This window comes from Typha angustifolia, chromosome 14 (assembly GCF_048772165.1).
Source record: "Typha angustifolia cultivar Huaian chromosome 14, ASM4877216v1, whole genome shotgun sequence".
NCBI lineage: Eukaryota > Viridiplantae > Streptophyta > Magnoliopsida > Poales > Typhaceae > Typha > Typha angustifolia.
In genome coordinates, this window is record NC_133252.1 from 11,408,880 (window position 1) to 11,434,417 (window position 25,538).

Here is a 25,538-nt window from a genome sequence, read left to right on the forward strand (position 1 = left end):
ATTAGATAACATATACAGGTTTTTTAGATAATATTATTAAATGACTAAAATTATTTTATTTTATTTTTTTTATCGAAATAGACTGTCATTTAAATTTATTACTAAATAGTATCTGTAGTACTAGTAAAAAGACAGAACTGATCAAAGTTTTTATTTTCAAGTATTTTTTTGTCAGGACTAAGTTGAAGAAATTTTCATACATAAAACTCTGGTCAATTTAAGAACCAAATAAAAATGTTAAACTAATTAGTATTTTTATATAAGAAAACAACACTTACTAGAACTACAATAAATTAGAATTTATTTAGTAATAAATTTAGCGGATAATCTATTTCAGTAAAAAAAAATTAACCGGCTAATTTGATCAAAAACTCGCTTAACATCGCCATCAAATTCGATTACATATATTTATCCCTTTACGGGACACTTCTTTTAAATAAAGAAGTTCGTTTATAACCATCTATACAAATTACAGCTTTTAAGACTGACATCCATGTTTACGGAAGTTGTTCTTCAACAACCTACAAACAGTTCACCTCAGCACTCTCATCCTTGAAAGATGTATAAATTCTTGGTAAAACAAACCAGAAGAGAGCAAGAACAAAAAAAACAAGATATCTATTTTCCCCTGAAAATAGAATTAAAACTTACTACAAATAAAAATATATTGTAGCTGTACATGCCTCCTTGTCCATACATCCCAGGAATTAGAGGACCATGACGAGTCTACATTTGAGAAGGGGAATGAGAAACAAAATGCATTTGCCCAGTTATAAAATTAAAAGGCCAAGGATCAAGATGGCAAACAGCACAACTTTACTTCCAAGCAGCAAAAAGAGCAAGTCTCACCAACCTCCGCCACCACTTCTGGCAGACGCTTGAGGGGTGGTCGATCTCCTCGAATCGCCCCATCCTGAATCACCACCACCGAATCCGGCACTTGGACCACCTGCAGCATTAGCAGATGCATCCCCGCCACCCCACCCAGCATCATCACCTCCATTTCCACTGCCTGTTCCACCACCTCCCCAACTACCATTGTTGCCTCTACTCACCAATCCACCACTGCTACTCCCACCACCACCATCACTCCAACCTCCGTTACCTCCAGACCCACCCCATGTTCCATTGCCACTTCCTTCATTTCTTCCACCACCACTACTTCCCCAAGAACCACCATCATGACCACCGTTCCCACCACCCCAACCACCAGGAAACCTTTCCCTCCCCGGGGAGTTATGAACTTTTGCGCCAGGAAAGCTACCTAAACCATCATCCTCCTCCTTTGAGCCCCATTTTGCTGAACCAAAATCAGCATCAGGGGCATCATTGCCAAAATTATTTCCTCTTCCCCTACCACGCCCACGACCAGGCCGAGGAAGTCCACTTGGATGGCTATCTCGGCCACCACTACCATTCCTTGACTCAAATCGCCCACCTGCATAAGTTAAAATTATTCATGTGATCCAACTGTCCATGAACAAGAAGTGATGCATCAAATAGAAATCTGAAAATTTCTCAGCAGCTATGGAAAAAGGATTGTAACCCCATTTACCAGCAGGAGATAGCAGGTTGAATAGAGGTAGGCATTATATTTCCTGACCTTCTGACCTATGTCACTCAACATTAACATCAAAAATGAAAATGCAGTAGTAATTATACCCAAATTATACTGATTTGGTACCCAATTTAATAAAGCCTGACTTCGAATTGATGTTGGCAAATTAAAGATGATTATCCTAGTACTTGACCAGTTGGTGTTTACTGATGGATAAATTTTGCATCTGGAATCACATTTCCAGTTCACCATCCCTTAACAAATTTTTTTTTTTCACCCCTAATAGCTTAAACAATTGGGAATGTTGCCCAATTTGCAAGATGGATCCATGTCTCCTACCCCACTAGAAAAGATCTAACAGAGGCAGCGAAAATATTCTTTCAGAAGTTCCAAACATTCAATAGTAAGATAGCCACTTTATTAACCGTACAGGACTATTTGGTAAAATGGCACCCTGAGAGTGTCTTCCCATAAGACAACATTCTGTTGAGAGGGCTCTAAACACTGATCCTTTATTGTTTAAATTCAAGAGCTGTAATGATGCTCATGTGATGCAACTATATGGGGAAAGTTCATTTGGAGGCACCAAAACACTTGTTGAAAGTGGAGTCATGTAGTTTCTGCACTAGAAGAACCTTTCAGAATCCTCAAAATTAGCAAGCATCTAAAAGGTGGGGAAAGTGACATAAGTAGACAAATAGATATTTCCAATCAAGCTGTACCGAAGAACCCACAACCCAAAATAGAGACTATGAAACCTTCGAAATTTTATCAAAATGTACATCTCAATCACATATAACAAGGCAAATCATAGGAGCAGATTTAAAATATTATCAGTAACAAAACCAAAGTAATTTAAGCAAGACGCAAAATTGAGAAAATGTATCAACTAGACATCACATATGAAATCAACAAAAGAACAAGGCCACATGCTCTTCTAGTAAAATTCAAATTTACAAATAACAGCCAAAATGGTATAGAGATTGTCTGTGCTTACTAACCTGCTCTTGAACCTGGAGTAGAAGATCTATCCCTGTCCAAACGTGTTTGACCCCTCCACCCATCATTGCTACCTGCTGAACCACTGCCAATGGATCCCCCTCCGGAGGAATTCCAAGCTGACGGGCTTTTCATTGGTACCATAGCTGCAACTGTTCGAAGTGATGGGCCGGCATCTGGAGGTGGTTTGTCAATGTTTCTCTGAAAATAAGATACGAGGCGGTCGATGTCTTCAAAATCCTTTTTCCGAAACCTAAATCCTTTTGGATATAATCCAATATACTCATGATGAGGATTTGAGCTCCTAATATAGGACAAAACGAAAGTTCCAGGATGTTCATGAGAGATGCCAAAACAGTACACAATTCTCATTGGGTTCTCAGACTTCTCTGCCCTTAATAAATCATCATTTTCTGCTTTCGTCCCCTTCCTAAATTTGCGATAGGCAAGCATACTTTTCAGGTGGCCAACTAATGGATCTACATATCTATCCATAACCTGGATAAAAGGAGCAAGTATAAATATTGTACATAATAAATAATAATAATAATAATAATAATAAAAAGAAAAGAAATGATAGCAGCTCAAAATATATCAAACTTGTCCAAAATTGCATATTCAGTAAACCAGTATTCGTATGCATTAATAATGTAACAAGAAGCTATATCAAACTCATCAATAAATTATAAAGTCATCAACAGAAATAAAATAAGTGGTGTCAGCTCAAACTATCACATTGTGACCATGACAGCATAGTTGGAAAACCAGCATTCATATGTATTAAGTATTAACAATGGAACAAGATAATTTGCTGTATCAATGATTGTGTGCTGCACAAAACAACTACCCTCACAAGCTTTCGCTGATACCAACTTTTACATGTCACCTCACCGTTTACCATTTTTCCTAATAAGAACAATCCCTACCCCCAGCTTTCTCACCAGACAGGGCACTAGGTAAGGATGGGAAATAATCACAATAGTAAGAACTACTGAACATCAACCAAGGGCCAGTTTCAGGGTAAATAATGGATCATGACCAATATTTTATTTTAAAAACAGTGAAAATGTGATTTCTGCACCATCTAGGCATCCACCTAACATTTTTAAAAACTCAACAGAGGTATCATATAGGGAGCATATATTGTGCCAATATGGCTCATTATGCAACTAAATTAAACACTATTAATTAAACTACAATAAAACTATAAGTCTGTCATAGATCTAAAATATACAACAATAAACTTAATGGCTTCCTTACATGAAATATGAATTATCCTAACCTCAGCCTAAATTAGCACTCGACTATTGTACTTCAAACTTCAAAGGTTGCCAACTAGTTAACAATGTACTTAACAGAAGGTCATGAAAGATGAATCAATTTGAGAATGTCGAGTGAAGACTCTTAGATAAGAATTGCATAACTCAAAAGTAAAATATCTATTACGTAGGGTAGTCGTTATGAGAACCTCTTAATAATTGTAAGAAGAAAACAACATACTCTCTTGATCTAAATTCAATATAAAGGCACACTTACCTCATCAAGATCCTCAAAAGTGTCTTTATCAATGGTCAGAGTTTTCCCCAGACGAAGTAAACTGGTAATGTCCTTGTGATCTTTTCCACCCTCAACTATTTCTTTGTGAGCATAGACTCCATCGAAAACTTTCAGAGTTAATGTTAGAAAAGATGGGCCCCTAGAACTTGGACGTATAATGCTCTCACCAGCCTCCTTGTCCGAAAGATGCTGCTCCAACAGAAGTTTTCATCCCATAGTATAGCGATCAGTAACAACAAATGGTATGAAAAAGGACAACTAAAAATTATATGATTATATCCATGAAGACAACATACCTCCATTGCTTCATCAGCTGTCAAGTTCTGAAACCGAGGATGGACTATCATCCTTGGCTTAAAATGCTTCCTGGCAAGTTCCTTCTCTTTGCGAGCCTTCTCTTGCTCATTATGTAAACTATTATCATCCTCATGATAGTAAGGGTCACGTTTGCTTCTATAGAAGTATGGTCTTTTTCTCATTTCACTAGCCTTGCATGTCAAGTAGACCACGAATCTATTTTTATTGACATTCTTAACCTTGCATGTAAGTATTTCACCTTCACGTACTTGTAGGTTTTCAAAATCGTATGGATTATCTGAATAATCTTCAGCCGTAACCAGGGCTTTCAAACCAGAATCAAGAGCACAAATGATTCGGTTATCTTGAATGTTACGGACAGTGACCTGGACAATTCTCCCATCTGAAATGGTATCCTCAGTTTCACCAGACAACATACAGAACTCCTCATCTGGATTTGGTTCTCTGAAAGGGTTCCGCCAATCCTGAAATCCCTGTAGCAACTCCATTTTTATATCATATAGAGTTTCTCGTTTCCTACTCCCATCTGGAAAACTTTTGACATACTCATCAATGTCAAGAACTTTAAGCATATGAGGTCTTTCTCTAACATGTTCAATCGCCATCTCTTGTTCATCGTCATCCATCTCATTTGGTTCATGTGGAGCATCCTCAGCATATACATCCTTAGCCAAATTTTTTGCTAGATCATATGACTCTGGATGAATCCGTGTATCATCCAATAGGTCCATAATATGAGTACTAGCTGCAGCTGCCCCACTTCTACGGACACGCAAAAATCCAACACAATTAATGAAAACTTTCTTTCTTATAAGTTTCCCCATTGTTACTTCTTTCCGGTTGAAAATTGAGCCAGCCCTTACAAATGCCCTCTGCAAAGCAGAAGCTTTCCTTGCCCCAAGACCGGAAACAAATTGCAAAGGAGCAAAGAGCCACTCATGACTTGCAGCTAAATTAACATCAACACCTATTTGATTTGTTGCATCAACCATTATCTGCTCAACTACCTCATACTTCTCATCTGGGGTAAGAAAATGTTCAAGAGGACAGAGTTTCCAAGATAATATCTCTTTCCCTGGTCCACAGAGTGTTGCAACCATTGCCAAGGGGTTTTGCAGATAACGACCAATAGCCACAGCACGCTTTACAATACCTGAAAATGCATGATCATGTTAGAAGAAAAAAAAAGAAACTAAACAAAAAACTTTACCAAATATTACAACTTTGCAATATGATTGAAGGCACCTGGCTGCCCAGGTAGTTGATCTGAAGATATCCGTGAATTCTCATAAAGGCGGGGCAAAGACTCATCACCAAACACAATACTTATATTCTCTATATCTCGGCTAACATCTTTCGGATGATCTTCCACAATTTTAAAAATCACCTGCTCACAGAAAGGCACGTTAGACGAATTATAAGCAAACTTGTTGAAATGATGGATATTTTCTTTGAAAAAATCTTGGTTGCATACTATTTTCCAACCATAAAAAACATGTATATAGTCAGACATTAGAAAACAGAGTGGACAACAAATATGCTGCCTCAATTGTACACAACAAATATGCTGCCTCAATTGTATCATTATGTAAAGGTGCAAATCAAAAGTTATCCTTAAATTTGAAATTCTTAAAAGAAGAAGACTCAAAGTCAATGTTTTTAAAAAGGTAGATCATAGAACACAGAAGCTGCAAAACCTCAAAAATGTGTACATATCCTCAAGAAAACTTGAAAGGGCAATAACAGAAAGTACGCCAATTAGGTATTAGGAACCCCTTAGAACTTGAATGATAGGTAGGTTTGGGACACAAGTATAAATAGTGCTTTACACTTAATACCTATACAGAACAATTAGCAAGCCAAAATTGCTTAATTACTTGTCGCCAAGTACCTATGGATTTGTTTGCTTTTGATTTCAGGAAACACTCCTGAACTGGTTCAGGGACACCTAACCGGGATCAGTAACCAATCGTCTTTTCATCTTGTTTATATCTAACTAAGTTTACTCTACAAAAAATCAAAACTAAAAAAGAAACCAACTAATCAAATTCGGGACTTAGCCTCAAGCCAAACAAGGCCTGATTGACTGCCTAAGTGAGCGCCTAGGAGCCGCCTTAAAAGCTTGCCTAACATATAACAGGTGGCTACCTTGACTGGTTTTTAAAACATTGCTAAAAGTTAAGTCTCAAAATTGACTGTTGTCATATCTCTCATCTAGACTTTGCGCAAGCCTAGGTTGCATCCAAGAAGGTATACTACTCTACAGCAAACTGGTCCGTAGTTTTCATGGCAAATCCACAAATTGTTTTGACTTCTTTAGATATGAATTTGGCAAAGGCTTCTCAAAGACAGGTCAAAACCAAACCCAAATCAGTTAAAACTCAAAAACTTTTTGTTTTGGAAGGACCAGAACTGAAATAAAGATTTTGAATCTATCTCCGATGTATATTATTCACATTGCATGTAGATTCTCTCTCATGTACCAATAGAACTAACTGATCTAATATACAAAAAGAAAATTTTAATAAAAACAAAGAAGATAACTTAATCACCTCATAAATGTCATCCTTCAGTTGTCTACAGGACAAATTCGCTGCTCCTACACAGACAGCATGCGGCTGATGGTCCGTCATGAATTTCAGAACTCGTTGCTGATCATTTTTCTTGCGTTGTTGCTCAGCAACACCCTGCGACCTAACACTAATAGAACCAGCATACAGCACATCAACCATTTCCCCTGCTGAATCCAACATAACAAATGTTGTTGCAGGCTTCCCAGGACCCCAACAGCATGCCATGACTCTCAATTCAGGTTCATCTTCAGAATCATTATAAGAATCCTTCCGCTTGAAAGGAGCAATTGAGACCTTGCTCCATAATTGTTTTCCATAATCCATAAGGAGCCAATTTTTAGCTCTTGCCGTCAGGACAGATCGAGCTTCCTTTTCCATTGACGGGAGAATGTAATTTACAAAAGAATCTTCCAAGATCATCTTCCTTTGCTCGTTCCAGAGCTGAGCATATTTACTGACAAAATCACTCAGATAGAACTCATTAGCATCAGACAGTAACTTCTTTTGAACATCTTGTGGCAACTTTACTGTGACCTGAAGGAGCTTCTCTTCTTCTGCTTTCTGGATAAGGAACCACTGTGCATCTTCAAATTTAGCCAACGGTTTGTCACGTAACCACTTTACACCTGAAAGATGGTGATAGTGATCAATGGTCAAATTTCCTTCTGAAGTAGGGCTTGTCGAGACAACAGCTTTCTCCATAAAAATACTTCGGACATGCTTCCTTATGATAGGTTCACAGCCAATTTCCACTGCTGCCTGAGCAAGCAAAGAAAAAGAGACGAAGATTATCACCATTCTCAGAACAACATGAATACATGGCACACATATAGATTTACAGATTTAAATGACAGTATCAGACTTAAGAACACAAATGGTGTCATACCATGTGCCTAGCACCTTTCAGTACATCTTGTGGGGTTTCAAACATTGCACAAGTAAAATTTGCAGCCACTTCTTCAGGAGTCTCCTTTGGATCTTGAAGCTCATCCACCTAAAGAAAAATGATATGCAAAATGGACTACTTACTCTTACATCAAAATGTTAAGATGTGCTGGGCACATAAGAAAGACATGCTGCTACAGTTCCTCTAACTAAAATTGGCCCCATTTATATATAGTATGCAACTAGAATATTAATATACTAGAGATCGATTTTTTATGCATATGCAGAGAAAAGAATATGTGAAGACGATTGCTTCTATGCTGGTGTGACTAATATCCAAAGACAGATAAAAGTCCAGAAAACATACAGATATCTTTGTCAGTGTTATAGCCAATCCCAAGTTCTCAGAACTAAGACTGAACTTGTCGGCGACCTCCCATAACCCAGCCTTGTGACAAATGCTGTATAGTGATTTTCTCTTTGGCCTTTTAAACTGCCCTTCCTCTGCTTCAACCTCACCAGGAGGGAAATGCAGATTGAATTTTGCATCGACGTCATCTACCTCCCTTTCAGATTTTGCTTCCTTTAGTGCTTCACTAATAGATTTGAAGAGTTGTCTATTTAATGCGAGTCTCGTCTCTTCATCAATTCTTCGACTTTCTTCTTCAAATCGTTTGGTATAGTACATTTCAAGAGCATTCTTCCGCTTCTGAAGAAGCAACCACTTCTTGTCCAAGGACTGAACAGCCCAGAGCATCTGAAAAGGGGAAAGGGAAAGGTAATTTATTACTCTGTTTTCATAAACTTCAGTTCAACTGAAAAACATGCAAAACTATTATTAGTGAGTTATTTATCATATGCATGTTCAGCACCTTATGCCACCTCATTCCAGGCACTTTCTCTGCAGCATCTTGCACTTCCACATCAGTATCTTTCAGTAGACTACTGCATAACTCCTTCCTGTACATGGCAATGAAGGGAATCTGAAGCAACAGTGACAGCAGATCAGTACTTAGAATAAAGAATGTCAAATTTATGAGCGGAGCGACTTCTTCAACTTAAAAAAAGTACATACATCAAGCTTCTGGACATGTAACATCGTCAAAACATTTCCAATGTCTTCCTTGGTAATTTCCTTGACCACTTGATCTTCGACGCCTAGCAGAGGCAAGACATCACCAGTAAGCTGGTTATATATCCATGTACTCTCCTCTTCTATGCTCTTATCATCTATTGGTGGAGGCCCAGTAAGATCCTCAGACAGCTGCAATATACAGATGCATCCAGAAGTAAGACATACTGGAAAATTGAGATGTTTCATGATGTTTGCCTATAAAACAGCATATAACAGTCCTGTTGTTACCTGAATCCTCTCTGGTATATCAGTTTCCCGTATCATGTCATCCTTTGGCGTCATATACTTCTCTGAGACAATAAATGGTTCAAACTCATCTTCAAACCTCTTTCTCAGCCCACCAGAGTCAACTTCCACCTTATCAAGGCCTTGCTTTCGAAGCATTAATAGTTCATCAACATCACCAAATATCTCGTGAGCTTCTTGCAGAGCTGACGATGATACACCTGGTGCTTGTCTAGATTTCTTTTTCTTCAATTTCTTCTTTCTGTGTTAAGCAAATCACAAGCTGATAATAATCAGCATCAAGAAAGAAACAGAAGTGTAGCAGGAATGGCGGAACATCAGGGAAAAATTGCAGAAAGAAAATAATGATCATACTTCACAACAGCACCAGTCTCATCAACATCTTCCTCATCAACAATGAAGTCTGCCATTTCATCCTCCTCACCAATGATATCTCCCTCTTCCTCCTCCTCTTCCTCCGGAGGCTCGTCTTCTTCAGCAATATCTTCCAAAGGTGCAGCTGCAAAGTTTCAACATAGATATAGTACCGAACAGTATATCCCATCAAACCATGAGATAATTAGAAGACAAGACAGCATTTGAGATAACTACCTTCGTCATCACCAAACAAGCTGCGTTTGAGCTTTTCCTCAGCAGTTCGTCCACCTGCCCCCCTATTCCTTTCTGATTCTTCTTCATCATAAAAAACCGACCGCTCCTGTCCCTCCGAGTCCCTCCCGGCCTTCTTCAGGCGCTTAAACTTGCTACCCTAACAACATTACAGCATAGAAACAAATAGATGTTGTTCCATGTCACTATATGAACTGATAATTGTGAAAAATAAAACTAGCGAAACATAAACTAGCAAAACATACAGGTTTGGGTCGATGGATGCCAGTAATGTTATTGTCCTGGAGCAGCTCATAATCATCCTCGTCAAGGACAAAAGTCTTCTCCGATTCTCTAATGTCAATCACACAAAATAAATTTCAAGAAGATCTTTTGAGACAAATATAACATTTCCTTCTGTTAACAAATACAATCAATGAAAGCCAGCTTTATTACCTTCTCTTCTTCTTCTTTTTCCTGTGCCTCTCCTCATCACTATCTTCTTTCTCTTCCTCTTCCTCCTCTTCCTGTTCTTCGTCATCGTCTACTATGAAACCATCTTTCTCGTACTCATCTTGCCCTTCTTCTGCTCGAAGAGAACGGAACCATCAGAAATAAACTTACCAACGCAGCTAGCAACCGAAACTCAAGGGCTAGTTGTATGGCAATAAAACTCATCAGAACTGTACCTTCCTCGTCTTCCTCATCGTCTTCGTCGTCCCTGTCGTCACGATCATTGCTTTTGCCGCCAGCTCTCGGTTCCTCTTCTTCTTCATACTCGTCTGAAAAAATTTCAGCAAATCAAAAGGATTCATGGATAAATTTAACAAAGAAGGAAACGAGTCAGAATAAAATTCATAGAAATTAATGGAAATTACTCACCTTCTTCGTCGGAGACGACCGTACGACCGGCCATTCCGCGGCGGCACCGACTGCAAACTCTAGATTTCGCGAGTCAGGACGAAACCAATCTAGGGTTTTCTCCGGAGATCGAGCAACCAAAGGGGATCGAAGCCCTAGCTCCTTGACGGCAACTCCGAAACCGAGAGAGCGTAAACGAGACGAAGAAACCCTAATCCTAGAATCCTCGAGAAGGGCTAACGAGGAGAGAAACCCTAACCCTAGAACTCGAAGAAGCAGAGAGATGAAGGAAAACAAATGGCGTTTGGAGAAGAACGATTTCAATAACAGAAATTAAAAAAAGAAAGAAATGGAGAGACGAAAGAGAGAAAATCCTTTTCCGCTCTGTTTAAACACTATAAACCCTAAATTTGTACTTATTTACAATTATACTCGCTATGGTTCTCGTCACTGGCACCGGCTTTACTGCTTTAGTGCACAAACTGAGTAAAAAAAACAACAGAGAGATGTAAATAAGAGGAAATTTAAGGGTATCATGGGAACTTAATTTATTTTTCTTTCCACGAGCATCAATGGATCTCTCTATAAGACGTTTCTGAGGAAAATATGAAGGAATTTGGACCGCGTTAATTTTTGGGTCGGATTTGAAAACCGGAAACTGAACCACAATTGCACCTTGTCTATCTCAAATCATTTTTAAGTAGTTTAACTATTCTTAAATTAATATCTAACTCAGATAATTGAGTCATCTCTCGTTCGTTTGTCCTCCAGTTCCACCACTCAATCCATCTCACTTTGAATTGTGTACTTAAACTCAATTTAATTAGCCTTCTTACTCTTAATTTCCACTGAGTAAGTTTGATGTTTCCCGTACCCCTTTTATTTTTAAAAATAATTCTTTTGGACCATGAAATTTTGATATTCTAACAGTAAAATTAAGGAATGAAATATTAAATCATGAAGAAGTAAAAGACATGGGCTCCTAAGGCCACAAGCCTTGGGCCCATTTGTGGGCTTACATTTATAAGTCTCACTTATGTTTGCAGTTGTATAGATGCTATGGTAGAGATTCATGTGGTTTAGTGTAGTGTTAAGATAAAAGACCAACCTTTATCATCATATTAGACAGAAGGCAAAACTTGTCTGGCTTCTATTACCTCAAATAAAGGATCAAAATATATATATATTCCAAGTCCTTTATTTATTTATTTATTCTTTTAGGAAAGTCCTTAGACTAAGGATTAGCATTCCAGAACAGATCTGTAGTATTAGATTCTTTTAATAGTGTAGCATATTTAAATAGAGGTGAATCTTAACTTCCACAAGATGTACTCTGGAATGATATATTTGGGATTGATCACCGAAGCCATCGACAGCATTGACTACCACATCACATGTGAAATTAAATTTTAAATTTTTAATTGAAGCTTTTAACACTAAGAATTATTCATCTAATAGACCAAGTCAAATAGCGGAGTTTCGCTAAGATGATTGCTACCAATATTATTCTAAGAAATATAATCACCATCTTATCACATAGTAGGTTCTATACATCAGTAACATTTATGATTAAAAAAATGCAATAATGAGACTTTTATAACGTGATCTTGTAAATAGACTAATATTTCGAGACTTGGACTTCGTCCACTCAATACCTGGTCATATTTGGGTCGAATTTGAACGGGTCGTGGTCATATCTACGGGCCCTTTTCTGAGACAATTACTTGCGTAGCTTGCAATTTGTGAGAATAATAATATGCTGATACTGTTGAATTATCCCAAGGGTTCACATATGAGAATTTACCTTCTATCCTTAAATAAAGTTGGGTATCCCCATTATTGTCATTATTGACTTTGCCATGCCACCTAACTATTCCAGGTCCTTCATTTTTTGGTGCTTTGATTAGTCGACATAATAACATGTATAGCAACATGACGTGTTGATGGCTTTAATTAAATCAAGGAACCCTATAAAACATAGAGTAGGTTGGCGGGTCTTAGTATACTTTTTTTTGTTTTTGGTCTACAGATGTACTCTCGCGACTAAGAGAGCACATAGATTAAAAAAAATTATGCACATCCTATATTTTATCTATTTTATAATTTAAGGATTTTATAAATCTTACCCTTTATTTTCTCATATAATTCTCATTTAACATTTTTGTGTTATTTTGACTAACGAACGTCAACCGAGTTATTAAAATACCCTCGTAATTTCCTCTAATTTCTATATTTCTCTATCATCTTTTTTTACCTACATCCTCCACTGTAGTAGTTGTGGTCGCCGCTACTACATTTCCTCATCTTCCTCTCTCTCCCTCCTCCTCCTTCTCCTTCTCATTTTCTTTCTCTTATTTGGGAGAGAAAAAGAGGACGAAGAAGACAGATAATTTAGACATCTATAAATTATTTTATATATTATAACAAAATATTTATTTTCTAGTACCGTTTAAATTAAACCGAATGTTAAATGAAAATTATTAAAAAAAAAGGTCAAATTACAAATTCTTCAAAGACAGTGGTGAATCGTAAAATAGGTAAATGTATGATGTGATTTATAAAAAATCTTAAAAAAATACAAAAATTCGTATATTAATTTGTTTGTTGGCTAACATCTCTAAATCTTCTCGAGTAAAAATCCATCGGTGTCCAATCATTTGCACTTCTATGTGTAGCTGAAATCTCTTAGTATTGGTTTACTTCTAGAATAGGAATAGATATTTTAGTGTTGTACTATACTAATTCAACATTCTTTCTCATCTTATTCTGTATAACTTTCTAAAAATAGTTTATTAATAATCTAATATTATTATTTTATCATTTGAGATGATAAAATATAATTATTACTCATATAAGCTATCTCCTCTCTCTCTCTCATTTCTAAAGATAGCCTCGCACACCCACGCAATGCGGGGCAATACTTTGCACACTCAAGTGCAAGGTTATAACCCTATATATCTGCATAGTGCAGGTACTATCCAACATATCCGTAAAATACGAATTTTTTTTTAAAATATTATTTTCGGTCGGCTCGGTGGTATATTTATCATTTAGTTAAAATATCACCGATTTTTAATATTTTTATATCAATTTTATATCACATCAAATATAATTATTAATTTTTATATTAATATTTAACTAAATATTATAATAACTTATATTAGGTTTAATTCTTTCTTTTAATAATAAAAATTAGAATAGTTACCATTATTTCACAAGTTTATTTTAATAATTTATTATTTCACAAGTTAACTCAAATGCTAATTTTGCTCGCCGAGTCGGTGCATTAATGCACACGATTTAAGTACCGCCCTCCGTAGCACAAAAGGTACGCAGATACTGCAGCAAATCCGAGCTGGGCATATTCTAAGGAACAGATCGTCTGCAGCCCCAACTGTAGGAAATTACTGGTGGCAACCAATCAATATCTGCCGAGCACTAAGAATGTCGCAACTTCCTACAAAGGGGCTGCGGATGAACTTATTGACCCAATTTTACTAATTATCTCGAGATGTGGACCCCAGTAGTGGAAAGAGTTCATAAGACTCCACTCCGTCAACACCACACACTTGTCTTATTAACTCCAAAGTCAACAACCTTGGGTAGCGAACATCACGGTGATTATCTGAACTTTTAACTAAATTATAATTACTCTGTTAAACCTAATTAGAAGAGAGAGAGTCGCCATCAAATCAATCGGATCGAGTCTCCAAGCTATCAAATCACTAAATAATTTTTTTATAATATTATTTAGGATTGGAGTCGAACCTATAACCTTTTTAATCATAAAGAAAATACTTACTAATTCTACTTAGAATTGATTGGTTTGTGAATTCGTATCTCACTAACTCTTGTTGCATGCACGTTACTCCAGCGGTGCGGAGTTTGGCTACATAGCTCGCGATGCTGTAAGAGCTGCTCTTCTCGGAAGCTGAAGAGCTCCAAAATCCAATTTGGTTATTTGGTTATTCAAACTGATGCTGAGATTCTGGTGAACATCATCAACGCTCGCTAACTACAATTACTTCTAGTATTACGCCAAGGTGTCAAAAATATCTCATCGCACCATTTAGCTTGATGGGTACTTTCCATTCACATCAACAACCCCCACCCCATTATTAAATGCTTCCAATGGTTGGTCCCACCACCAGCTCATTTTACTCCAATCCCCACGTCCTGATGGACTAAATCACAGTATTTAGTTACCAATCTGTGGGGCTGTAAAAATAATCATAGCCGGGCTCAGAACCAGACCAGTTCAGCTCGACATATTAACTCAGGCTCGAGTTTAGTTTCGATCAGAGCTTTTTATATATATTCTCCCAAAACCTCTTCTAAGAGTGAATCTTATATTTCCAAATAATGTACTGATTTTTAGTGGCAATCATGTAACAGAGAATTTGGTGTAATTAAATATGAACTTTTGTCTCTTTTTACGTAAGAATTCCAGTACAAAAATATAACGTGCTTCCTTTAAAAAAAACAATATTATATATATATATATATATAATTATAACGTGGCAAAACATGACTTTGTTTTGATTAGATAAATTTATCACCGTTGCAACTTATAAATTACGAATCTCGGGGCACGAGAAAAAGTCTCCATTAAGTGAACGTGTCGGACTCAAAACATCGGTCGGACTTTTCACATGACAGCCTACATTTAAGAAAAATTACGGTTAAAGCCCCCTGTTTTAATCTTTTATATATAGATTAAAATTTACACAGTAAGAATTCCCCAGAAATCATGGGCATATCAGCAAACTCCTCATGACACACCTAATTCCCATGTATTATCTTTAAGATAGCAACTAATCCATAGCTTGGTTCCTTTCATGTATGCGCTTTATTCTCACATTCGCATTTTACATCTTATCCGACTAGAAAACACAAGAAGTTATTATTATTTTTGCTTTAAAAATAGTAACAAGTGCTCGAAAGTTGGGAGGTAATTTTTCGATCTCCACGGTGATTATAAGATTTACTCTAATTTTAAATAATTATTATAAAAAAATTTATTTAATAATTTTATAGCTTAGTTCAATCACTCATCTGGATTGAGTGCTCGATAATGAGATTGACCGGGAGGAGTTGCTTAGTCAATCAAGGAGGCAGCATTTAGCATGACTTAAAGTAGAGTGAGGTAGCTCAAATATTAAAATTAATAATAATAACAAGAAAAAGGTCCAAACTGCAAATTCGAGAAGATGTAGGGTTTTATATGTAAGTCTTCAACTTCTTTTGTCTCATCTTCGTAATGATTAAATTCCTTCAATTGGCAAAGTAGGGGATCCTCTCCCCACCATTTCTCTCCCACCCTCCTCTTATTTCCCACCAAATCGACAACTCAGATCCGCATTCGTCTCCCTTTCTGCTCCTCCTCCCTCGTCTCCATTACAGTCGTAAAAATCCAATCTTGAGCTCGAAGCATCCGCCATGGCGGAGGGCGGCGTGGTCCGCAGTGTCCTCCTCTCCTATGCTTACGTCTCGATCTGGATTACCCTCAGCTTCTCCGTGATTGTCTACAACAAGTACATCCTCGACCCCAAGATGTACAACTGGCCCTTCCCCATCTCCCTCACCTTGATCCACATGTCCTTCTGCTCCCTCCTCGCCGTCTCCATCATCCGCGTCTTCCGCCTCGTCTCCCCTCCCACTTCTCCTCCCATGACCCCCAGCCTCTACCTCTCCTCCGTCGTCCCCATCGGCTTCCTCTACTCCTTCTCCCTCTGGTTCTCCAACTCCGCCTACATCTACCTCTCCGTTTCCTTCATCCAGATGCTCAAAGCCCTCATGCCCGTCGCCGTCTACTCCGTCGGCGTCCTCCTCAAGAAAGATGTCTTCAAGTCCTCCACCATGGCCAACATGTTGTCCATCTCCTTCGGGGTTGCCATAGCCGCCTACGGCGAGGCCAGATTTGATCTCTGGGGCGTCGTGCTCCAGCTCGGCGCCGTCGCCTTTGAGGCCACCCGCCTCGTCCTCATCCAGATCCTCCTCACCTCCAAGGGCATCTCCCTCAATCCGATCACCTCTCTCTACTACGTCGCCCCCTGCTGCTTCGTCTTCCTCCTCTTCCCCTGGTATTTCGTCGAGGTGCCCAGCCTCCGCGCAGCCTCATCCTTCCGCCCCGATCTCTTGATTTTCGGGACCAATTCGCTCTGCGCCTTCGCTCTCAACCTCGCGGTTTTCCTGCTTGTCGGGAAGACGTCGGCGCTCACCATGAACGTCGCCGGAGTGGTCAAGGATTGGCTCCTCATCGCCTTCTCGTGGTCTGTGATCCGCGACACCGTCACGCCGATCAATCTTTTCGGTTACGGTATCGCCTTTCTCGGCGTTGCCTACTACAACCATGTCAAGTTGCAGGCGCTCAAGGCGAAGGAGGCCGAGAAGAGGGCGACGCAGGCCGATGAGGAATCCGGTGCGCTGCTCCAGGAAGTGAAGGGCGAGGAGAAGAATGAGTCTCGGGCTTGATATCCGAAACTGCTGCATTGTGATATTTACTTGGTGTTCCTCATCTTTATACGAACTTCGTCTCTAGATTTATCAGTGTTAGTATTAGATTTCATTTCAAGAGGGAAATATGATTGACGAAAAGCACAAGATCTTGTTTCTCCCTCTAGTTTCTATTCCATTTTATAAATTAAAGAGGGATTCAGTTGAGTTGATGAAAGAGATCTGGATCTTTGTGATCGTGATTTATCGCGCATTGTTGGATCCAAGGATTGAGTTTTAGGATATGTATTGTTTATGCCAAAGAAGAACAAGATCGAATTTTTATATTACATACATACTATTCTTGTTATGCTTCATACATGTGAGAAGAAACAACGGTGGCTCCTCTCTTTTCTGTTTTCATATTATTATTGGGCTTTCCTGTCTTCAGGAGCAAAGATGAGTACTATTTTAGTGACAAACTGCTCATCTTTAGTACATTGTCGTAGTTATTTATATCATTTGCTCTGCTGTTCGTAAATGTCACTCAATTTTTATTTAATCCAGGAATCCATTGGAATTATATTTTATTTGTCGCATTTCCCTGCACCTTAGAGATCCACAGACCTCTATATCATTGTTTGTTCTACTTGCTCTATTCAAGGTCTTAATTTGAATGTACAATAGATATATTCTGTTACAACTTATATAGGATGATCAGAAATAGGAGCACAAAATTATTTTCAGCAGAGTTTCTTACTCTTTCACCTAAAAAATATGAATCTGACTACCTATTCTTTTGCTTGTATGGGGATTTATTGGATGTGGGCTCTGGTCCATTTAAATTGTTCTTGTAGTCTGTTTTCTTTGTATGAGTTCCGAGTTTGTGCATTAAGCAATGTCAGCATGTCTCCATACATTAAGCACATGAGGATTAATATATTCATCATTCATCTGACAATATGTAGATCCATGTGATGACCTTAAGATCTGTAAAATAGAATACCAAGGGTTTCTCTCTCTGCACATTACCAGTAGTGAATCAATGTTGATCTAAATTTTCATCTGCACTCAAAGTATATGGAGACAAAGGCCATAAACTCTTTGACCAAGATAGGCTGTGCATATAAATTTATTGAATGACTATTCTGGTCAGTAGAGGAAAGAGCATGAAAAGAAAGCCAATGGTTGACCTACTCATAGTAGTACTTTTGAAAATCTGGAAAATGAATGATGCGGTACTTTGAGTGATTGTCAAATTTTTAAGTATAGAGGCAGCAAAAATGTTTGATGATTGAGTAAAAAAGTTGCTTAATTAGCAGGTCGCTACTACAAGTGATACCATCAGGCTCTCTCAACTGTTGATTTTATAGCGATTGATCAGCAATAAGATGATAATTAGACTATTGTCAAGCAATAAGATGATAATTAGGTTCTCCTTATTTCTTTGACAGTAACTTTGCTGTTCTTTGAGGGCAGTGGAGAGTTGAGTAGGACTGATGTAAGATACATTTGAGTAAGGATGCTGTTTCTGATATGATTTATTATGTGCTGAAAGTGTGTATCAAACTATTGGTGCTCCTGCTAGTGATTTGCATAACCTACCATCAATTGTTTCGTTGGTAATAATATCGCCAGCAATATCGTTTTCTTCATCACAAACTAGACATCCAATACATTATCCTTGTAGTAAATTGTCACAATGATGTATGTTATGAATGATGTATAAATGATCTTCTTATGCTTTGAAACATCTAAGAATTGCTGCTACTGAGAAGGCCTTTATATCTTTCTGGCATGCTTATGTTTTTCTTGCATATAATGCATTAAACTCTCAAGTACATAGATGAAGTTACTATCGAAATTGTAATGTTCTTGAAATTCTTAAAATTGGTGTTTCTTTTTTGCTGGCTGCATTTTAGAAGATGATGCACAGAACATCTCACTCACTTCATGACACAGCCAAGAAATTCTTCATTATCTGATCAATCAATTTAAATTTCTGTGGAGCATCTCTTGGCAAATTGTATTCCCCATGTATTCCAATACAAAATTTTCACCTCTCTCTTGCATCTAGTTTATATATGCCTGTACGCATGCATGTACTTCGATTGTATACATCGAAGGACACCTCCAATTTATTCATCAATCATGACAAAAATGTTCAACGTACTATCTTCTTTTTTAAATTTAAAAACAGTTCTGGACCGATCTACTATTTTTTTGTCAAAACTTATTATATAGTTTTTAAATATTAACCGTACTATTAATTTAATTTTAAAAAATTAAAATCCACTCTCTTAAAAATATTACTATATAAATTACTGTCTCCGAAAGTAATTCAATAAATCACTTTCCAAGGCGGTGATTTACCTCGCTGACATGGTAACAACTATAACACTTTAGTAAATAATTTAAAAATTATAAAAAAAATATTATTATTTTTCGAAGATAACTTGGTCAAAAACTCTTAAAACATAATTCTTTAGTTGCTAATAAACAAACAAAATATGAGCATTTGATTTGCACATAAAATGTGACATTATACCATAGTTTGGGGATTGACATGCTGACATGACAACAACTATAACACTTGAGTAAATAATTTAAAAATTATAATAAAATAGTAATATTTTTCTGAAAAATAACAACTTCGTCAAAACTCCGAAAATATAATTTTTAGTCCTAATAAATAAATAAATAAACTAGCATTTGATTTGTACATAAAACGTGACATTATACCACAGTGTTGATTTAGGTTTTGTCCTACTAGGAAATGAAGGTAGTAAGTATGAAGTATCCTTCAGTTTGACATATTTTATATTGAGTATCATGAATATCTAAAGGAAGTCCACGTATTTCGTCAACATGAAAAAAATAATATCTAGTTTGTAGCTTATTTAAATAGTTGGACACCTAAGAGTATTTAGAAAGAATAGTAAGCACCATGAGAAATTATAATACCCTATGTAATTTAGTCTAATTTTAACTTAGTTCTTATACTTCAAACTTTAAGCAATCAATTCCATTATGATTTGTGATTAAGATCAAGTTGCAAATGTCAGTCAAACATTATTAAAGATAAAAAAGATTTAACTATCCCTGTAAAAATAATCTAATTTAAAGTTGTTGAATGTAGTTTAATTATTTTGTAATTTATTTACAACAAAAAAAATTAGCAGTAACAAAATACCATTTACTTTTTCATAAGTAATTTAAAATTTAAAATTGAATCTACATCACAGAGAAATTAAGTACTTCTTTGAAAGATAAGTGAAAATTGAGCTAAGCCATAGAAGAATAAACTGTAATTTACTCGAAAAACTAATTACTCACTTCACTTTACTTCGCTGTAATTTAAATATAAAAAAAAGACAATGTGCATATAAATAAACTTCGATTCTTATATATGACCTTTTAATGTGCTACAGATAGAAACAACTACTTTCTGACATTAGTCCTGCTTACACTAACCAAGAAGCTTCTTCTCCTTCTCTCTCTCTTTCATTTCTTCTTATCTTGAAACGTCAGTAGCTACATGGAACCACATCTAAAGTTGAAAATTATAAGCAGAAGTTAGCATATGTAATTCATGGTGCTCTGCTCATGTTTGAATATTAGAAATTAGCTATGTCTTTGCTATGGATTGCTTGGCTGCATGCAAATAATTAAACAAAGAGAAAGAAAACACTATTTTGTTCTTTTAGGTCCTGTTTGGCAACTTAGGAAAAAAAAATCATACGGATTTTAACAATGTAGGATTTGAAAAGTACAAGTAAAGGATCCCATGTTATTTACTTACTTTGAATTGATTTAGTTTATTATATTTAAATAGTTTAGATAATTTTGGAGTAAAAGAAATAGAAATAAGAGGTGTTTCCTATGAAAGAACTTTCCTTGGAAAAATTATTTAAACACCTGTATATAGGGAAATTTTATATAATGTTGTGCGAATTGAATAACTTATATGTGAAATACTATTAAAGTTTTAAAAGCCAAGCAGCATTTTGTTTTTGGCCCAGGTTGCATTCTCTCGTTTAAAAAAAAAAAGAATCTATTGATCTTATCACTATTCTATGATCAAAATGAACTACATATTAAATTAAACTAAGTAATAATTCCTTCTTCTTTCTAGAGACATATCATGCATTTGCCATGACATAATCTTTTCAAAGTTGGATCACTTGCATGTGGAACAATAATCCATGGGCTATATATTCGCCTATTCATATCCAATTATTGTTATCGCATGTAAGAAAAATAAAGTCAACAGCAACTAAGAAATAATCAAGCTATCATGTTCTATATCATATATTCCATACTTCGTTAATGATATATATCCAACCAATGTTTCAATAAAGTAAAACTAAGTAACATAAAATAATTAATGGTATGGAAGCAAGAAAATTGTATTTAATTCACATAAAAAGTTTAACGTAAGATATAATTGAATTAAATCTCAGTTTGCCCTAAAAACTAATTGTCACTTCACTTCATATGAGATTTCTAATTTAAAGAAAACATTGATCAAGAAGGTTCCTAATGTGAGACTGGGAAATATACAGATAGAAACCATTACTTTCTGACATTATTCCTGCTTACACTAACTAAGAAGCTTCTTCTTCTTCTTCTTCTTCTTCTTCTTCTTCTTTTCCCTTGTTATCTTAAAACGACAATAGCTGCATGCAACCACAAGTTGAGTTGAATATTATAAGCAGCAGTTAGCAAATATAATTAACTATGTTTTGTTATGTATTATTTGACTACATACAAAAAAATAAGACTCTTTTGTTCTTTTCCTACATACAAAGTACTCCGTGGTCTTTAACAATGGACGAAGGCACCAACCAGGGCGCACTTGTGGTTTTCTATACAACTTTATGTGAGTCCAAGAACTTGTATGCAAACTAATATTACAGGTTTAAAAACCAAGCAGTATTTTATTTTATTTTATTATTTTTGTCCAAGTTGCATTACCTCACTTTTCTTTTATCTCTTATAATTATCACTCTTTGCATTTAATTAAATTAAGTATTATGAAATAGTTTCTTCTTCTTGCTATTAATTATTGTATGGCATGGTCGTTGGAATCTATCTCATGAATTAAATCCTTTAATAAGTAGAACATTTTTTTGTTTGGTTTACAAGCTAGCTCCAGATGGGCTTCTCTCCAATCTGCGGTTGGAGCCGCCGGTAGAGTACACGGTCAGTTACTTACCAAATATTCTCATGCATGCATACTTCGTGCCCATTGAACCAATCAACCACCACATAGGCAATCCAGCCACGAAGGACACCAACCCCTTAAATACCTCGCCATCCCTCACTCCTCTCTCTCCTCATTATTTATTAAACTCTACAAACAAGAAGAAGTAGTAGAAGAAGAAGAAGATGATTTCGCCCTCCAATCTCTATCATGTCGCCGAGGCGATGGTGCCATTGTATGCGGCCATGGCCGTCGGCTACGCATCGGTGCGCTGGTGGGGCGCATTCACGTCCGAGCAGTGCGCTGGTATCAACCACTTCGTCGCGCTCTTCGCCGTCCCTCTTCTCATCTTTCGGATGATCGCGTCTAATAACCCGTATAAGATGGCGTTCCGCTTGATCGCCGCCGACTCCCTTCAGAAGGTCGTCATACTGGCCGCCCTCCTCGGGTGGGCATACTGGGCCAACCGTCGCCGCTCCCCGGCGGCCACTTCCTCCCTCTCTTGGGTAAGTGCATGATTTGCATACTCTTTGCCTCCTCTTCTATTAGCATCCAGGACACTTGAATTCTAACAACTCTTTGTTTTGTTAACTCGCTGCTATAGAGCAGTAATTTTTAAAAACTTACTTAAAGTTTCTATCACTCTTCTATTGTGAGTTAACACCTCACTGTTTGACACTTTTGTATTCTGATAGGTTGTCACGCTCTTTTCCCTCGCGACGCTGCCCAACACCGTGATTATGGGAGTGCCGGTGCTCACCGGCATGTACGGGCCGGACTCGCGCAATCTCATGGTCCAGATCGTCGTCTTCCAGATGTGCGTCTGGTACAACGTCGTCGTCTTCCTCTACGAGTACATGGCGGCGAGTCGTAACTTCGTCGGCCGCTCCAACTCCACCGTCGCTCCGACGCCTCTCGAGGTGATCCCCGAAGAATCTTCTGCAACAGGCATTAATTGCGACGCAGTTGCCGTATCCGTCTCCGACGGAGATGCTTCTGTTACAATCCCGGTGGGAGATGCAATTCCCATATCCATCTCCGACGGAGATGATACGGTTGCTAATGGTTCCGTTACTACTCCGAAGACGACGGCATTGGAGGTGACAAGGCTGGTCTCACCGCCACCGATGAGTGTTGTTCTAGTAATGGCTGTGAAGAAGCTGATGAAGATTCCAAGTACTCATGCAAGTTTCCTTGGCCTCATCTGGTCGCTAATTGCTTTCAGGTGATCATCATTAGTATTCGTATATATTTATTTTATTATCTTTATCATCTTTTTATTCATTTTTTTCCTTAATTTTTTTTTTTTTTGCAGGCTTGGAATCAAATTGCCTACAATTATAGATGACTCGTTGTCTATCATCTCTACTACGGCAATTGGCTTAAGCATGTTTAGTGTTGGTATGTACATCCTGGTGCTGCTACTTAATTTTATGAAGATTATTAATTAATTTTCCATCAATTTTATATAATACACAAGTAGAACCAAAATTAGATATAATTCTAATTTTTTTTTGAGATCTTCTATGCTTCCATTAAGCTTGTTTGATCTTTTTGGAATTAATAGCTAGCTCTTATTTGCGTTGTATATATATGCATGCAGGAACGTTCATGGCTCGGCAATCACGATTTATTTCATGCGGTTATATGATTGCAGTGATCTCCATGGCCATCAGATTCCTTGTAGGCCCTGCAATAATGGCTGCAACCTCACTCACCGTAGGACTTCACGGCAATCTTCTACACGTTGGCATCGTACAGGTAATTAATCAATATATGAACCAATATATTTGGTGTACAGGAAGTGATGCTTTAGAATATCACTGCTTAACCTTTCTAACGGGAGCATAATAAAAAGGGAACGTTGGAAGCATATTATTACAAAAGATTCAACTGCACCACCTACTAATATAGTATAATATAGTGCACTTGCTTTAAAGATTATAATATTTTCTTTTGCCTCCTAAGATCTATAATATTGTCTTTCCCTGAACTATATACAGGCTGCTCTTCCCCTTGCTGTTCTTTCCTTTGTATATGGTGAGGAATATAAAGTGCATCCAGACATCATGAGCACTGGGTATGAGCTTCACCTTTAATTCCCTTTCATTATATTGTCAATTTATACATTTAGCTATATTTCTCAATTTCTTTTTGATTAATTCATTGCAGGGTAATCGTCGGCATATTTGTATCTGTTCCTGTCACAATTCTCTACTATATTTTACTGGACTTATGAAGATTAAGACAGTTTAAAAGCATGCAAGGAGGACCTTGAATATTACTTTGCCCAGCATCATACAAAGAGTTTCTTATGTTTCCTTTTATGTAAATTGTACAGTACTACATGAGGTGTAAACTACATTAGCAATAGCTATTTTTCTCGTAGAAATTGATGATTGAACTGCATTCTTTTAAGTCGATAAGAAGAGAAAAATCAATGGATGCTGTAGCACAACACGATTCAAAGATTCATGAGGCTGTACAACTTTTAATTAGTACATTTTGGTTGCATAAATTCCAAGATGCATAGTGATGTCTAAACAAAATCATTACAAAATCTGCATGTAAAGCCTAGAATTAGCCATTCACAAATTTACAGATCATCACGTTGCTATTTCTTATTCCCCTATATATAAAAAATAAAGTATAAATCATATATAGGTCCATAACTACAGAAGCATACTATACAAATTTGATATCAATATATCCGTTGTTAGATTATCGTTAGGCGATGTATTATCTGCATATGTATTCATATACAGTAAAACAAAACGGATACATATAAGGAGTTTTAGTATCCGAATCAAAATCCAACCTATTTCCGTCCACAGAATTTTTTCCTTCTCCTTCCTGGGAGAGAAGCCCATAGAAAAGATATATGTTAATGGGATGGCAAAAACTTTCCTCAGCTACCTGCTAGTGCGCTTGCTAATGATGCACATACAGTGGTAGAAGTTTCAGCAAGAATAAATTCTTTAAGCTTCAGCATGCAGTCAGAACTCAGCAAGGAAGAAAAGTTTTAAATACCATGGGCTCGCCTCGTCACATAGTCCATCGTGCGACATAGATACCACGGGAAAATTTACTACACTAGTGGCAGAATCAGTTTTAGATCTTGGCAAAGAATAATTTGGTTAATGGAAACAACTCAAAAGTAATTCAAAGTTCTCAACT

General features: G+C 37.0%; 3 protein-coding genes across 4 annotated transcripts; 2 read left to right on the top strand and 1 right to left on the bottom strand.

Moving 5' to 3' along the window:
• Positions 1-364: 364 nt before the first annotated feature.
• LOC140776796 (transcription elongation factor SPT6 homolog) lies at positions 365-11,054 on the bottom strand. Of its 2 annotated transcripts, XM_073120652.1 has the most exons (17): positions 10,742-11,054; positions 10,549-10,641; positions 10,316-10,445; positions 10,126-10,213; positions 9,863-10,019; positions 9,626-9,770; positions 9,254-9,512; positions 8,966-9,154; positions 8,763-8,873; positions 8,258-8,647; positions 7,892-7,999; positions 6,985-7,764; positions 5,678-5,819; positions 4,411-5,585; positions 4,094-4,303; positions 2,560-3,055; positions 365-1,438 (listed from the first exon to the last, which is right to left on the bottom strand). In XM_073120652.1, exons 1-17 carry the CDS (start codon positions 10,773-10,775, stop codon positions 846-848), a joined length of 5,100 nt encoding a protein of 1,699 aa, XP_072976753.1. In that variant the 5' UTR covers positions 10,776-11,054; the 3' UTR covers positions 365-845. The 2 variants fall into 2 exon arrangements, with proteins under 2 accessions (XP_072976753.1, XP_072976754.1); XM_073120653.1 differs by lacking the exons at positions 9,863-10,019; positions 10,126-10,213; positions 10,316-10,445; positions 10,549-10,641; positions 10,742-11,054 and having other exon boundaries at positions 9,254-9,533; positions 9,626-9,758.
• Positions 11,055-16,033: 4,979 nt separating this feature from the next.
• On the top strand, positions 16,034-17,534 carry LOC140776519 (probable sugar phosphate/phosphate translocator At5g25400). The gene has a single exon (XM_073120251.1). The coding sequence runs from the start codon at positions 16,160-16,162 to the stop codon at positions 17,192-17,194; it is 1,035 nt and encodes a 344-aa protein (XP_072976352.1). The 5' UTR covers positions 16,034-16,159; the 3' UTR covers positions 17,195-17,534.
• Positions 17,535-22,512: 4,978 nt separating this feature from the next.
• On the top strand, positions 22,513-24,879 carry LOC140776494 (probable auxin efflux carrier component 9). Its single transcript, XM_073120221.1, has 6 exons — positions 22,513-22,867; positions 23,057-23,586; positions 23,677-23,762; positions 23,965-24,122; positions 24,365-24,441; positions 24,534-24,879. Exons 1-6 carry the CDS (start codon positions 22,547-22,549, stop codon positions 24,598-24,600), a joined length of 1,239 nt encoding a protein of 412 aa, XP_072976322.1. The 5' UTR covers positions 22,513-22,546; the 3' UTR covers positions 24,601-24,879.
• Positions 24,880-25,538: the final 659 nt, after the last annotated feature.